A 15,708-nucleotide genomic window follows, 5' to 3' on the forward strand; every position below is an offset into this window, starting at 1 on the left:
ATCATAGTAAAACCATTAGATCTTAAAGGCAAAATTCCTCAGGACCTCAAGCAAAAGGGGCAAAGTATGTAATGGCTCAGAAAATTAGTTTGTCATCAGACTTCTCTAGAGTAGCCTATAAAGCAAGGCAAGAGTGGAGCAGCATTTTCAAGAAACTCAAAGATATAAAGTGTAAGCCAGAGGTGTTCTGTCAAGCTGTCCTTCATAGCAAGGCTGTGGAACAGCAGTTTAAAGCATGCTAGAACTTAGGAAATACTGTATCCAGGAGCTCTTCCTAGAGAATGTAGTAGAGCAGTGGTTCTCAAAGTGTGGTTCCCAGACCAGAAACTTCAGAATCACCTGGGAACTTAGAAATGCATATTCTCAGACCCACCCCAGGCCTGCTGAATCAGCAGCTTTGGGGTGAGGTACATCAATTTGTGTTTTCTCAAATCTTACGGGTCATTGTGATACACAGTCCACAAAAGAATGAACTTCTTCCAGCCAAGGAATGATTGAGAACACTTTGGCAGAGGACGGACAGCAAGCATTTAATATTACCAATTGTATATTTAAGTCTTTAAAGTATTGCACCAATATTAAACTGAGTTTAATAACTGTAATGTGAATATTCAAGAACATCTTCTTGTTCCTAGAGAATACATGCTAACTTTAGGGTAAGGGGCTTTGATATATGTAACCTGCTCTCAGTTCATAAAAAGTGATAAACATTTGAGCAACAAAAGGCAAACATGGCAAAATGTTAAAAATTGGTAAGTCTGGAAAGGATACATAGGAGGGTTTTTTTTTTTTTTGGTACCATTCTTGCAAATTTAATGTAAGTTTTAAATTATTCCAAAATAAAAAAACTTAAAAAAATTATATGACCGTCATTCCTAACTAAATTATTTATGTTACCCCAGTTCTCTGTTTCATAGGTTTATTGTGTTTATTTGAAGGGAGCAACTTTTCATTTCTTTTAAATATCCTATACTTCAGGGGCATCTGGGTGGCTCAAAGTGTCTGACTCTTGATTTCAGCTCAGGTCATAATCTCATGGTCTGTGAGTTCCAGCCCTGCGTCAGGCTCTGCGCTGACAGCACAGGGAGCCTGCTTGGAATTCTCCCTGTCTCTCCCTCTCCCGCCTCTCCTGTGTGTGCATGTACATGCTCTCTTTCCCTCTCTCTCAGAATAAATAAATAAACTTTATTTAAACAATCTTGTTCTAGAGTTGTCATCCTCAGTCATGCTAAAAACTGTTAGATATAAGAGAACATTTTGATACTAAATTTTAAAAATTGGAATGGCTTTATAACTTAAAGTATTTAAAAATGTGATTGCTATTTATGATACAGTATGATTTGAAGACAAGAGACACAAAATCATTTGATTATTTACATTTTTTTTCATCTCATAGTTCTGGGATCATTTGCTATAAACCTCATGTGGACAAAGCAGAAAAAGTTTTGCATTGAATACTTAAGCTTTTCACTCTGCACTGCTTAGTCCAAACAATATCCAGCAAATAAGTCTAGTTGTTTTTTAAATATACTAAAACTCAAAAGTATTTATGTGAATTAACTCAGAGTGGAAATAGTAAGGATGAGTACAAGCGGTATGTCCGTGTTTTAAAAATTCATTTATTACCACTTTAACTCAGTTTTTAAAATCATAGTGAAGCACTTTGCTTTTCTTTTTAAAGATATGGATGTAATGAGGCCCTTAATAAATGAGCAGAATTTTGATGGGACATCAGATGAAGAGCACGAGCAAGAGCTGCTGCCTGTTCAGAAGCATTACCAGCTTGATGATCAAGAGGGTATTTCGTAAGTATTACGGGTTATATGTGTCCTTTTCATTCAGTGTCTATTTTGTAATCTATAGGTAAAGCACTTTTCTAGATACTACAGAAGACACACGGATGAGTCAGATATTGTCCCCACCCTCAAGGTGTTTATAGTCTGTTTGGGGAAGAAGAAATACATCTAAAATACGGAGCCATGTGTGGGAATTGCTGCAATTGATGTGTATTGCCGCAATACTTATATTTTTATTTTAATTTTTTTTAACGTTTATTTATTTTTGAGACAGAGGCAGAGCATGAACGGGGGAGGGGCAGAGAGAGAGGGAGACACAGAATCGGAAGCAGGCTCCAGGCTCTGAGCCATCAGCCCAGAGCCCGACGCGGGGCTCGAACTCACGGACTGGACCGTGAGATCGTGACCTGAGCTGAAGTCGGACGCTTAACCTACTGAGCCACCCACGCGCCCCTGCCGCAATACTTATTAAATGCTATGCATCCTGCAAGAAGGGAGATCTGATTGAAAGGAATAGAAATTTTAAGAGCAGTGGCTTCTGAAATAGTTAGGAGTTACGAATTAGGCGGTGAGGGGTAGTAAACACTTTTTTTATGCTGAGTTAATGGTGTGAAACAAAGTGGTGGTAAGAAAGCAGTGGAACCTTTTAGAACTCTTTTTTGTTATTTTGTCATCATTAATAGATTTGAGTAAGTTCTTACAGCAATAGTAATTTAACTGTTAAGCAAAGTTACATTTTAAGTGATCATAAAAGAACAGTATGAACTAAAAAAAAATTAGGCAAGCATGTTTGTTTTATACGTTTGAAATTTGGGCTATTCTTCCTAGTTTATTTTTTCTTGGTCAAGAGACTTCCTTCAAATGCCTCCTGGAAACTTAGGTGAAATACCTTAGGGAGTACTCGGTGTCTAAATGTTAATTAGTATTTATCTTACCTGATGATACGCATAGTTTTAAAACTTGTGTGATTTTTCTTTTAATTAAGCCCCTGTTAGGTTGATAATCATAGATCACATATACCATGATGACAGTAGTCAGTGTCAATAAATTGCTTTGTCTTATCAGCCTAGCCATATATAATCTTTGGTATTGTTCTGAATGTCATAGCAGCAAAGAATCTTAGGAGAAAATTACCTTTTCTGTATTTCTTTAATATGTACAAAAATATTTTTCACTCAAATATCTAATTTAATCTCCATAATAATTTTCCATGTTCTACTTTTAAATGGCAAAGGTAGGACTTGAACCAAATATGATCTCTGGCCAATTCAACTTCTGGTTGAGTGGAGTGCTATTTGATTCTTTGCCTAGATTAATTTTCGGTTCCCTTCCAATGCTAAAACAATGATCATGTGATTTTTATTAGCTTTTTTCCTAAAATGTTTAAATCTTACAACTTTTACTTTTCAGGTTTGTGCAAACTCTTATGCATCTTCTTAAAGGAAATATTGGAACTGGCCTTTTAGGGCTTCCACTGGCAATAAAAAACGCAGGCATAGTGGTAAGACTTCTCTTTGTGACCTCTAGCTAAATTACAGTTCTCAGTCTTGATTACAGCAAAAATTGCAGGCTAACTTCTGGCCTGTTCACACATAACCTGTTCAGGTGACAGTGAGTTTGTATTGATAATATTGGGTGAACAATAATAGTAACATTTAATAAAAAATGAGAATTAATTACTCTTTTAATCTCTGCTTAATTATTTATTTATAGCATTTGACAGAAAGATCCTAAAATAGTATTTGATTTTTCCAAGTATGGTTACATCTTATTATTCTTTTGGATTTTTCAGAGATTTAAGCAGTGTACTCATATCAAGAGATGTATTTATAGAGTAGCTTGTTTGTATTGGTGAAATTTTATAGTTTTTAAAATGGAGAATGAAATCTCGTTTTCAGATTTAAAGAGTTAACAGTTAAGAAAAGGAATAACAATATGTTTTGAAAACAAATATGCAAAGTATTATTATAACCAATTATTGTAATTGCAGAGACTCTCAGGAAGGGAGAATTCACCTATGAAGTAATGGAATTATACTTAACCTTTTTTCAGAGTCTTAAACCCTTACCAGTTTTCTAAGAACAGTTTTAACTGCCACCTTTCCCTGCAGTTGATGTTGTCCACCCTAATTTAGAGAGACGTATAAATTTCTGATTATAAAAATAAGTTTTGACAATATTTTGTTGGGTTCTCTATAACCCAGGCATTACTTTGATTTTAGTAAACAAATACTTGTGATTTTTTATGTACCACTTTCTTAAATAATCTTTTTCTTGGCATACTTCCTCACACAAAGTAAGTGCTCAACAAGCACCATCCCAGATTGGCATAGTGCTTTCTGGTCATTCAGATAGTGATTCATAGTTGAATTTAATTATAATGGTGGGACAGATGGTCGTAGACTTAACCATCTGAGGTTAACTGTGATGTTGTATGCTATCCTAGCTTATTGCATAGCTATACTCTGTATTCATGGGTTTGGATAGGCAAGCTGATGAGATGAAGTCCTATGTCCTTGTTGTAAGTATTGCTGAAATTCTTTCAGTATCAAGTTTATGAATTTCCCTTTATGCAAATGACTAATTATTTTGCCCAACAAAATTTGTTTCCACAAAAGAGTAGGCCATTGGCTCATTGCTTATAAGGCAATTTAATTTCTGTTAAACTTAAATATTTAAACCTTATACATTTTCCCCCCACAGCTTGGACCAATCAGCCTCGTATTTATAGGAATTATTTCTGTTCACTGTATGCACATTTTGGTACGGTGCAGTCACTTTCTGTGTCAGAGGTAAATGTAAATTTGTTAAGTGTATTTTACTTATTTTAAAGCTATGTATTGATTTAAAACATTAGATAGTCTTAACTGTGCTTTACAACTAATAATTGATTTTCTCTAACCTGTTATATAGACAAGTCTAAAATAATAAATATGTAAAAAGATATTTGCTGTGATTGAAATCTGGTCAGAATATATTTATTCCTCTTAAATGATAACCTGAGTAGTGAAATGGAATGATTTCTTTTCATATGAATAAAAAAAAAATCAGGAAAGACCTGCAGGAAATGGAGGCCCCAGCACTACTTTTAGTTATAGAGTAATGGTCCTTAATTTGTTTGGATTTCATTTTAGGGTATAGTGCCTTTGGTGTTCTTTGCTGATATGTGGGTTGGTAGTCAATAAAATAATATTCTTTTTCTTTATTTTTGTATCATGAAATGCTTCTACTGCACAGTGGACTTTTTTAAAAATATTGCCTTTTCTAATAAACTAATATTCTGATTTTAACTCTTTTTGTTGTTGTTGTTAAATGTTCTTAAAACTTTGAGCAAGTCATTTATCGTCTTTAAATAATAATGATACTTATAAAAAAGTGGGAAAGAGAACATAGGGAAATAATAGCTACCTCATGGGGCTAAGTATTAGATAAGATAGTTTATGTGTAAATATGTTGTAAAGCCCTGTGCAGATGCATAAAATAATGCTCTTTTAAGAATGAATAATTTAGGCTTGAACAATGTAGTTGATGTTTTTAGGTAATTTAAATATTTAAATCAGTGAAGCACAAATATTTATGTCATATGACTTTTCCAAATTTATAAACTTTAACAGTAGATAAAAGCTAATATATTAGTAAAAAGACTTAAAATTTCATGAGACATATCTTAGGGTGTGCAGATCTTGAAATCTCAAAAGCTCCTCTGTTATTGTATACCCTTACATTTATTATTTTCTATGTATTCGATGTTCTTTTCAAGGGTTGGATTTAGGGACCAACTTAAAATTTGCCTTTTTCATGTGCATATACGTCCTTAAATTGCAGGTTTAAAAAGTCAACATTGGGTTATAGTGACACTGTGAGTTTTGCTATGGAAGTAAGTCCTTGGAGTTGTCTTCAGAAGCAAGCAGCATGGGGACGGTAAGAACTTACTATGTTTCTAGTATCTGGTTATCAAAATCACATTACTTTTCAAGTGTTTTAAGTTGACAGGATACGTGAACAGAAGCGTGATAAAGCTGGGGGGATAAACATAATCTTTAGAGTTAGACAGGCTTGGGTTCAAATCTCAACTCTGCCATTTTTCAGTTTTATGAACTGAGTCAAATGATTTGTCATTTTGTTTTAGTTTTCACGTTATCAGATGACTTTATGGTGATACTTACTTCATAGGATTATCATAGTATTTAAAATATTTTTTTTAATGTTTATTTATTTTTGAAGGAGAGAGACACAGAGTGTGAGCAGGGGAAGGGCAGAGAGAGAGGGAGACACAGAATCTGAAGCAGGCTCCAGGCTCTGAGCTGCCTGCACAGAGCCCAATGAGGGGCTCGAACCCACAGCCGTGAGATCATGACCTGAGCCGAAGTCAGATGCTTAGCTGACTGAGCCACCCAGGCGCCCCAGGATTATCATAGTATTTTAAATAAAATGATATTTATAAAGCATCTGGCTAACCTATGATATAGTCATGTTAATATTTTTTGGGGGGAAAGGAAAAAAAGCAAGAAAAATGTTGCAGTCTCATTATTTTAGATAAAATTGTGGTGTTTGGCTTTCATGCTCATAGAACATTTGAAGTGTGTATTTTAGCATAATCTTATTTTGCTATCTTATCATTTAAATGTAACTTCATCATTGGTAGACATGGCTGATCAAAGCCAGCTGAAAACAGGACTGGAAAAATAGGCATAGGTAATCAACAAAATGCTGACAGTGGTACAAATGATATGTGCTGTGGAAATTAAAAGAAGGAAAAGAACAGTGGAGTGCTAGTAGAGTTTATGGTTAAATATGACCTTTCTGGGAATTTGCAGGAAGTTCGGTTTATTTATGAGCTTCTCAGAGTTCTTGATATGCCAAGTAGAAGAAGGAGGAAAGCAGACTAAAAGCCCTAGGATTTGCCCCAGAATCCTATCTTCTTCCTTCTTCTGCCCCAGAGTAGAGACAGCTTTGTCTATTTTTTCTGTCAAGAAGAATGACTTTCATGTAGATGTGGCTGGAATGATTGTTGGTAAGATGCTAAAATCCAAGGTGGATGAAAAGATCTTAAGGGAATACTTAAACATAATTAAACGTAATTCATCAGAAAGAAGAAACTTGAATTCATTTCAGGGTAGTAAGATTCTTTACAATAAGGAGATCCCTGAAGAACCATGAGAGCTATAGTTATGGCAAGAATGAAAATAAGCAAGGACCCATCCAATTTCAAATGAGAGAAGGAAGGTCTGTAGACTTGTAGACCAGATTGTTTGACAGCTTGACATTGATTGTCAAGCAAAGACTACAATGAATGAGTAGGTGAATGCTATTGTAGTTACTCATCATCCCCTGGACAAAATAGAGACGTATGGGCTGCATATTAATAATATGCAGGCAGATTTATAACTTGATTAAACACAATACCCAAACTATGCAAATTTAACTGGTGGCATCCCTTTCTCATTTCTGTACACTATTTTATGTAGCTGGAATATTCTCTCTCTCTCTCTCTCTCTCTCTCTCTCTCTCTCTCTCTCTCTCTTTAATGTTTGTTCATTTATTTTGAGAGAGATCACGAGTGGGAGAGGGAGAGGGACAGAGAGAATCCCAAGCAGCTTGCACCCCTGTTAGTGCGGAGCCCGACGGAGAGCTCCATCTCATGAACCCTGAGATCATGACCTGAGCCGGAATCAAGAGTCAGGTGCTTAACCGACTGAGCCACCCAGGTGCCCCTGTAGCTGGAATTTTAAGTTATCTCATTAAGAGATACTACTGGAGCTTACTCAGAGCTAAGCTACTGGATAAGTCTTTGGTTTATGATTTAGGGCCACACCCCCAGTCCTCTCCCATTTCATGTTCTTTTTAGTGATTTGGATAGTGGAGAGCATGCTCACTCATAACATTTGCAAATGACATGAAGCCAAGAGAGCTGGGAAATACACTGGGTTAATCAGAAAAGGCTCAAGAAGTAGAGGAGATAGGCTTGATCTAAAAGATGAAATTTTTTCATGAAATCATTTTATAAGCATATACTCAGACTGTTGAATTTCAGAAATAAATGATAGGGAAATGTTGGCCTTTTAGCTGAATGGAACATCCTTTTGGTGAGTAATACTTCACTAGTTCACATACTGATAGCAAATGTGTGGTCTTTGAGGAAATAAATTTTATTTACTTATTTTATTTAAGGAAATGACAAGAATATAAGCTATGATAAAATGTTTTCAAATAGTTTAAAAAGAGAAAAATAATATATCAGCAGCTCTTATTGATACTTATTTGTGGGTATCTCTTTTCAGGAGTGTGGTTGACTTTTTTCTGGTGATAACACAGCTGGGATTCTGTAGTGTTTATATTGTCTTCTTAGCTGAAAATGTAAAACAAGTAAGTATTTCTCTTCAGTTATGGAGATCAGTTTCTTCCCATTCCATAGTTTTGGCATCATATTTCCTTTGAGTAAACCATGGTGAATATGAAAATGTGTTGCTTTCATAAAGCATGTTCCTTTGTAAATTTTCCTTTAGTCTTCTTTTTTGTAAGTTGGATTTTCTGCTGCTGTTGTTGATTTTACTTTTCTTGCCATTGTATATCAGTAATGTTTGTTATGTCAGATCAGAACCGGACATAATTTGACTGATTCTTACATACTTGAAATTTAGGCCTCAAAAGCAGATACACAGATGTTTTGGAAGCATATTTTTAAATTGATTTTTTTATAAGTAAACATATATGGTTTAGCCAGCAACCTAAAAAGTGAAGTAAAAAGAGGGCATTACTAAAATCCAGTAATTATTGCTATTGTCTAAATAGATACCATGTCCAAAAATGTGTAGTGTTCTGTAATTCTCTCCATATTTTAAGGGTTCACTTTTAAAGGAAGTGGTTTGCAGTCTTGGTAGAGACTGTCAATTTGAACAAACATGCAAAGCACTGAAATAAAAAAGCTCCCCTATCAAAACAGCGCCAAAATACATTTCTTTATGCACTTTAACTTGTAACTAGTACATTACACCCTGTTCTGCTTTAATCATTATTTTAATCAATAACATTTGTTAACTATCCATATGTGCATTGTACAATAGTAGACATCTTACATATAAGATACAGTACTTGTAGGTATTTTAATGCAAAATGATATGAATATGTTTTCTGAAGAACCTATATGTAGATATATAAGTATATATTTGACTCACTTTTTCAAGTATAAAGTATGCTTCATTTTATATTTAGACCAGGAATGACAAATTTTCTGGAAAGGTGCAGATAATAAGTATTTCCAGTTTTGCAGGTCATATGGTCTTCTTGACTTAGCCATAGACAATAATGATAGTAACAAATATATATGGCAATATTCCAATAAAACTTTATTTCAAGAATTTAGGTGGTAGGCTGGATCTGGTGTTTGGGCCATAATTTGCTAAAGCCCCTAGCTTAGATTTTTAATGTTGGAAAGGCTCACGGAGTCAACCCTTCCTTACAAATAGGAGAGTAGATGCTTTCGTTAGCATTACTCATTATAGACAGTGTGCTTTTGACTTACAAGTATTTAATTCCACAAGTTGCATATTCTTTTGACTACTAACTCAGTCAAGAGACTATCTGTTGTCAAGAACTGATAAGACATACCATCTTACCAGTCATTTATGTAGAATATGATGAAAAATGATCCTTTTCCAGGATTATACAATGTGGTAGTCATGTATCTTTTCTTTTATGTTCTAAGAGAGCCACCACAAACTTGATGTGAATTTAAGAATAATGCTAGCAATGCCTAATAATCTTATATTAATAAAGTATTGCATTTTTCATTTAGTTTTTCATTTAGTTTTTACCACTACTCTGTCATGTACAATGCTCATTTTTTGAATGTGTAAACTAAATCTCAAAAAGCATGAGCAGTGTGCCCTAAGTCATGCAGATTAAACTGAGAACTAGGTCTATGACACACTGGTGCCACCCATTACATTAATTGTTCATCACTGGACAGGACCTTGTCTGATTTTAGTTGTGCGTGTGTGTGCATATGACATAGAGTATGTAAATGCATACAATAAATGTCTATAAGCTTAGGGTTGGTGACTTTCTCCTATGAAATATTATCAGTTGCTTCCAAAGTTGAATGGAAGAATTTAACTCATTTGTACATGTTCTAAGAAGACCAGGCAGAAAAAGTGACTCTCTGGGAGAAGAATGCCTGCTATAGATGGAACAATGAAAGTCCTTTGAGTTATAAAAAGCAACATGGTAAAAGATACGCAGACTTGAGAAAAGTTGAAAGCAATGGTGAACACTTCACCTCAGCAGAGCAGACAGATGGTTATTGAGACAGTAGCATCAGAGATTTTCACTCTCTGCAGATCTGTTCTCTCACATTTTATAGCAGTCTCCAAGAGTAGACACACTGGTTGATTATACGTTACCAATTACTATTGTTAGAGTTAAAAACTGTAAGTTTATTACCACATTAATCTACATAAAATCAAAGTTGCAATATTTTAACAGATCAGAGAAGTAAGGGGTTAGTTGCCATACAGATGTGTGAACCTCCTACTCTGACTGCCACAGGACTTTTTTTGGTCCCATTAAGTCATTGTGGACAATTGGCAGGAGAAAATGAATGGATAGTGCCTCCAATGATTTAATCCGTCGTGGTTATTGTAGCTCCCCTCTGTTCCTACTCAAAGATACTCTAGAACATTTCAGGTAGATAAAGTAGTGTTTTTGGGAATGAAGAGTGAGGAAGGGATATTAAGAGAAAAAAAGATAGAGTGATACTTAAGACCGTGTATTTTAAAGACAGAATATCCACATTCAAATTGCTTCTCTCTCAGTTTTAAATCACACATTGGGCAAGATCTCCTTATCCCTGGTCAAGCCTCAGTTTCCTTATATGTAAAATGGGAATAATAACAAAATCTCCCATTGTTCCTCCTAAACTTATCATGAGGCTCAGGTGACAAAAGGTTTGTGAAAGCCTTTGCAAAATGTAAAGCAGTATACGAATATAGGGTGTTAAGGCTTTTTAATTTTGTATTTTAACTTTGCTGAAGAACATAATCTACCTTTGGAATTTTAACCATTAAATTACTGAATCATTGAAAATTAATAAGTAGTAGATTTTAGTAAATTTAAGCTTTAAATGGAAACAACTGAATTTAGTAATTTTATTTTATAATATTTATTTCAGTGTTTTGCATTTTGGTAAACATGTGAGATCATAGGAAGTCCTATTAGATAGCCAATATCTGTCTCTAGAGGGCACCAAAGGACTCAAATGTTTACCTGAATCTTGCTCTGGGTATGTATCTACACTTTATTTTATTTTTTAATCCTGATGATTTTTATAATCATTTTTCTGGCAAAGAATACTAAATTATTATGAGATATTTGTGGTAGAATTAATTTCATGTTCCCAACCATCTCACCATTCAAACAACCCTTTTTAAAATTGGTTATATAACTGATTTTCTCTTGCCAGGTATCCTTGTTAGAGCTTAATGTTGATCATTATCTAATCTGATTATGGGTGGTACTTCTTTGATACAGAAGCATTTGGCTATAAATAATTTTGTTACTGGGAAAACGAGTCAACAAATAAAATATGTTTTTAAAAGCCAAGTAATGTGAATTACCAATTTTGCTTCTAATTTCAGATCCTCAAATAGAAAGTTGTGGGGGCGCCTGGGTGGCTCAGTTGATTGAGCGACTGACTTTGGGTCAGGTCATGGTCTCATGGTTTGTGGGTTTGAGGCCCGCATCACGTTCTGTGCTGACAGCTCAGAGCCTAGAGCCTGTTTTGGGTTCTGTGTCTCCCTCTCTCTCTGCTCCTCCCCTGCTTGCGCGCTCTCTCTCTCTCTCTCTCTGTCTCTCTCAAAAAAAAAAAAAAAAAAAATTAAAATACAAAGTTTTGATGGCCAATTACAAGATAAATGTGAGGTATGCATTTCTTAAATGGTTCATGGTATAACCTGAGAGTTTGTTAGTCCAGTACAAGTTACAAATTGCCTATCTAACTTAAAACTAGTAAATACATTGCCTGCAGTTTAAGGTGATGTGTACATTTGTAGTGATACTAAACATTGTTTATCACAAATTAGAAGTATAGAATTATACTTCTATATAATTTTGTTTCTATATAGTATATAGGAAACAGTTGAATTGTTAATCATATTATAATTTTGTTCTAAACTTCTGACTTATGGGCCTCTGAATACTTATTATATTTAGAGAGAGAGATGTCAAAGTAGAGGGCAGGTGGCTAGTTGAGCAAGGGGCCTCCCCTTTCCAAATTGCAGTATTTTGGTCCAGTTAACATGCAGTGGTCATAAGCTAAATTCTAGTGTCTCCCGCCGGGTTTGGATCCTAGAACTACCACTTACTGGCTTGATATTATGTAAGGTTTTTTTTAAGGCCCTTCTTTAAACCTCAGTTTCCTCAACTATAAGTTGACATTAATACTACTACCCATCTCAGACAGTTGTTTTGAGGATTAGATGAGATGTTGTATATATTTAGTTCAGTACTCAAAAAATGTTCCCTATTATTATTATAGGATCTTGTTCTTAAGAATTTAAGTATCTAGAGACTTGATAATGTCATTGTGTTCAAAGGAGGGTGTAGAGTGTTTGTGGGCAAATAGATTTTCCCTAGCATTTAAATTATAATATTATATACCTCTGCTGTGAGTTTGTAAGAGTGTTTGTAGAGTCCTGTATAATTTCATTTTTGTTTTAGTAAGTTGGATTATGTGATTAATTGAATGAGACAAGTTTTAATATGTGGAACCTACAAATTACTGTAACTCTTGAACACTGAATGTTGGTATATAGAAGTGGCTGAATTAATTTGAAGGTAAAGTTGATTTATTGAAGTTTTTTGCTCTAGCAAAAATTTATCTACATCTAGCACATGGCCATGCATGTATTGATAGTGATGATTATTTATTTATTTAAAAGATTTTATTTTTAAGTAATCTCTATACCCAACATGGAACCTGAACTCAACCCCAAGATCAAGAGTCACACGCTCTAACTGCCTGAGCCAGCCAGGCAACCCTTTGATAGTGATGATAATTTATAAACAGTTGTTTTATAAAACAGCTTTAAAGTTAGGCTATGATTTCTAAACTTTATCTTGACTACTGTACATTTCTAAGAGGTATATGAGCTTGTTACCTTCTCTGAAGAGAGTAAGTCAGAGTAGGATATCTGGAGTAGAATATGGTCATTCTAGGCAAGTATACATCCACTTTTGATTATCTCAGAAGCAGGTTGAGCCTTTGCTGGAATCATGAGCACAAAGCTTCAAAATAAATTGGTAAATTCATCCTCATAATTTTCTAGTGAACTTTATTATTACAGTATGATAAAAGAAGTTGTTTTGCAAAGAAGAATTATCCTATTTTAATTATCCTTAAATTTGATAAATATGTATTTCTAGGAAGCTACAATATCTTGAAAAAATATAAACATTTATTGTAAAGGAATTATCATAGAGTGTATAGGTAATTTCTTGATATTTTGTCACTTATAAGTTGATGAAAGTTTTTTTCTCCCCCTCTTCCTTATTCTCCTGGTAATCCTATGTAGGTTCATGAAGGATTCCTGGAGAGTAAAGTGTTACTTTTGAATAGTACCAATTCATCAAATCCATGTGAGAGAAGAAGTATTGACCTAAGGATATATATGCTTTGCTTTCTTCCATTTATAATTCTTTTGGTCTTCATTCGTGAGCTAAAGAATCTGTTTGTGCTTTCATTCCTCGCCAACCTTTCCATGGCTGTCAGTCTTGTGATAATTTATCAGTATGTCGTTAGGGTAAGTATAACATGTTTTTAACCGTTTTTAACCTGTGGTTCTTATAACTAATTCTTTGTTCACTTTGGAGGTAAAAGTAATGATGTGTGAAGACCCCTACTTCGTCATGTGGCACACAGGAGATAATCAGTAAACTTGGGGCTCCTGCTCAGCTGGCAAAGTGTGTGACACAGAGCGCAGGCTTTGTCTTCAGGCTTGGTTTTGAATCTTGGTAAATCTGTTTCTGGGCTTTGTGACACTGCTGCAGAAGATAGTGATACCTACCCTATTGAGTTGTAAGATTTAGGAGTGCCTCAGTACACTGTGTAACAGGGAACAAAGAACTCACTAGTGTTTTCTTTATTCTTATAAGATTTGAACCAGTCTCGAGATGTAGTTTTATAATTTTCTTTGACTTCTGAACCTGTTTTTGCTGCCACCACTTCCATTCACTGCCACTCTACTAATCTGTAGTCTGTCTGTCTGAAGTATGCAACCTCAGCTGATTTCATTGTCTGAAGTCTGAGGATCCTAACCCTACAAGGACTATCCTTAAAAAAACATTGGTTGATGGGATTCAGGGGATCTGCAAATCCCTTAAAATTATTTGCAAGATTTAGCATCTCTGTATGTATATATGCATTATTCTACTGAGCAGTGTATAGCTTTCATCTCTAAGGGGCTGAGGACTCAGAAAAGGTCAAGAATGCCTGCTCTAGTCTTTCCTGAGCCAATCCATTTTGTATATTGCTGTTGCAATTGTCCTAAAACCTCCATTGGCAGTTTGTCACAAACTCTGTTATGATGGGTCTGTTTCATTCCCCCTGCCCTGAATTCTAAAACCTGTAGACATTTTCTTATTGTACATAAGATGGAAGGGAACAGGCAGGAACATCTCATAAGGCTGTAGTTCACGACCCCTTACCTGAACATGTAAGAATTAGTGGAGCAGAAAAGGTAGTTCCTTAGGTAGAGGGAACAGTGTGAGTCTTGAATAACAGGTATTCTCAGATGACCCAAACACTTAAATATCCCTTTCATTTTGACCATAACTTGTATTTTCCATCATGGATAACCATTATTTCACACAAGTCTCCCTACGCTTCTGATATTCTAGACCTCTTTATTACCCAAATTATCCATGTGCTTTTACACTTCAGGTTATTTTTTTCATCCTCTTTTCTTGACCTTGAATTCCACTTCCAATTAAGGAGGGCAGAGAACACAGGGTGGTAAACAGAGTAGGAAGCAGACTTGGGATAGCTGGAAGATATAGTCGTTGTGGAACCAGAGATCTTGAACAAGATGTACAGTTTGTGAGTCTCCGGATGGCAAAAGTTGGAACAAGGCTGTGGGTCGGGGCTGAGTAATCAAAGCCAGGGTCAAGGAGTATGTACGAATAATAAGAGTAATGGCAACTGGCTGGTTAAAGTGTAAGACACTGCATCAAGGAGACCTTTACGAGGAAGCAGCAGAGTTATGAGGTAGAAAGCCAAAATCAGGAACCAGGTGACTTGGAGATGGAAAGAGCAAAACAGAGTAGAAAATGAATTTCACTGGACACCGTGAGCAGTGGTTGATAACTGACTATATGGCACTCAGTTCAGACTGAGTTTGCTTATGTTATTTCCTGTTGTGCCAGGAGCCATACCCAGTGTGAACAGCCTGGGACTTGAAGGTGGAAACAGGTAATCGGGAGCATTGAGCTCAGATGGAATGTGTGGGCATGAGGGAAACAATGGCTTTTGGCAGTGAAATTCTAACAGCTTGGCTACATTTAACATAGGTGCTTAAAGTGTTTATTGAAAGAATTATTCACTTTTATAACATAAATTTGTTACTGTGAAGCTCAGAAGTATATGATGTCACGCTTTCGTTTTACATTGTTTAAAATAAGTAAAGATGTAACTTCTCTTGTTTTTTTTTTTCTTTCTCCAGAATATGCCAAATCCCCACAATCTTCCAATAGTGGCTGGTTGGAAAAAATACCCACTTTTTTTTGGTACTGCTGTGTTTGCTTTTGAAGGCATAGGAGTGGTAAGGATTTGTTCTTCATTATTGTTCATAAAAATTTTAAGTTAACACAAAGATTTATGTAGTCAAGCTACATTTAAAATGCACTTTTCTTTTTTGTTT

The 15,708-nt window shown here is 35.2% G+C and overlaps 1 protein-coding gene across 2 annotated transcripts in view; it reads left to right on the forward strand.

The window, feature by feature from the left end:
* SLC36A4 (solute carrier family 36 member 4) overlaps positions 1–15,708 on the forward strand; it is a 51,353-nt gene that overhangs the window by 10,154 nt on the left and 25,491 nt on the right. Inside the window, exons 2-8 of one of the 2 annotated variants that reach the window (XM_023239344.2) lie at positions 1,682–1,805; positions 3,207–3,297; positions 4,499–4,587; positions 5,621–5,716; positions 8,077–8,161; positions 13,366–13,593; positions 15,511–15,609. In XM_023239344.2, coding sequence (XP_023095112.1) covers positions 1,682–1,805; positions 3,207–3,297; positions 4,499–4,587; positions 5,621–5,716; positions 8,077–8,161; positions 13,366–13,593; positions 15,511–15,609 — 812 coding nt within the window. Of the gene's footprint in view, positions 1–1,681; positions 1,806–3,206; positions 3,298–4,498; positions 4,588–5,620; positions 5,717–8,076; positions 8,162–13,365; positions 13,594–15,510; positions 15,610–15,708 lie in introns of those variants that run through there. The other variant, XM_019811652.3, reaches the window with a different exon arrangement.

This window comes from Felis catus, chromosome D1, assembly GCF_018350175.1.
Source record: "Felis catus isolate Fca126 chromosome D1, F.catus_Fca126_mat1.0, whole genome shotgun sequence".
NCBI classification, from domain to species: Eukaryota; Metazoa; Chordata; class Mammalia; order Carnivora; family Felidae; genus Felis; species Felis catus.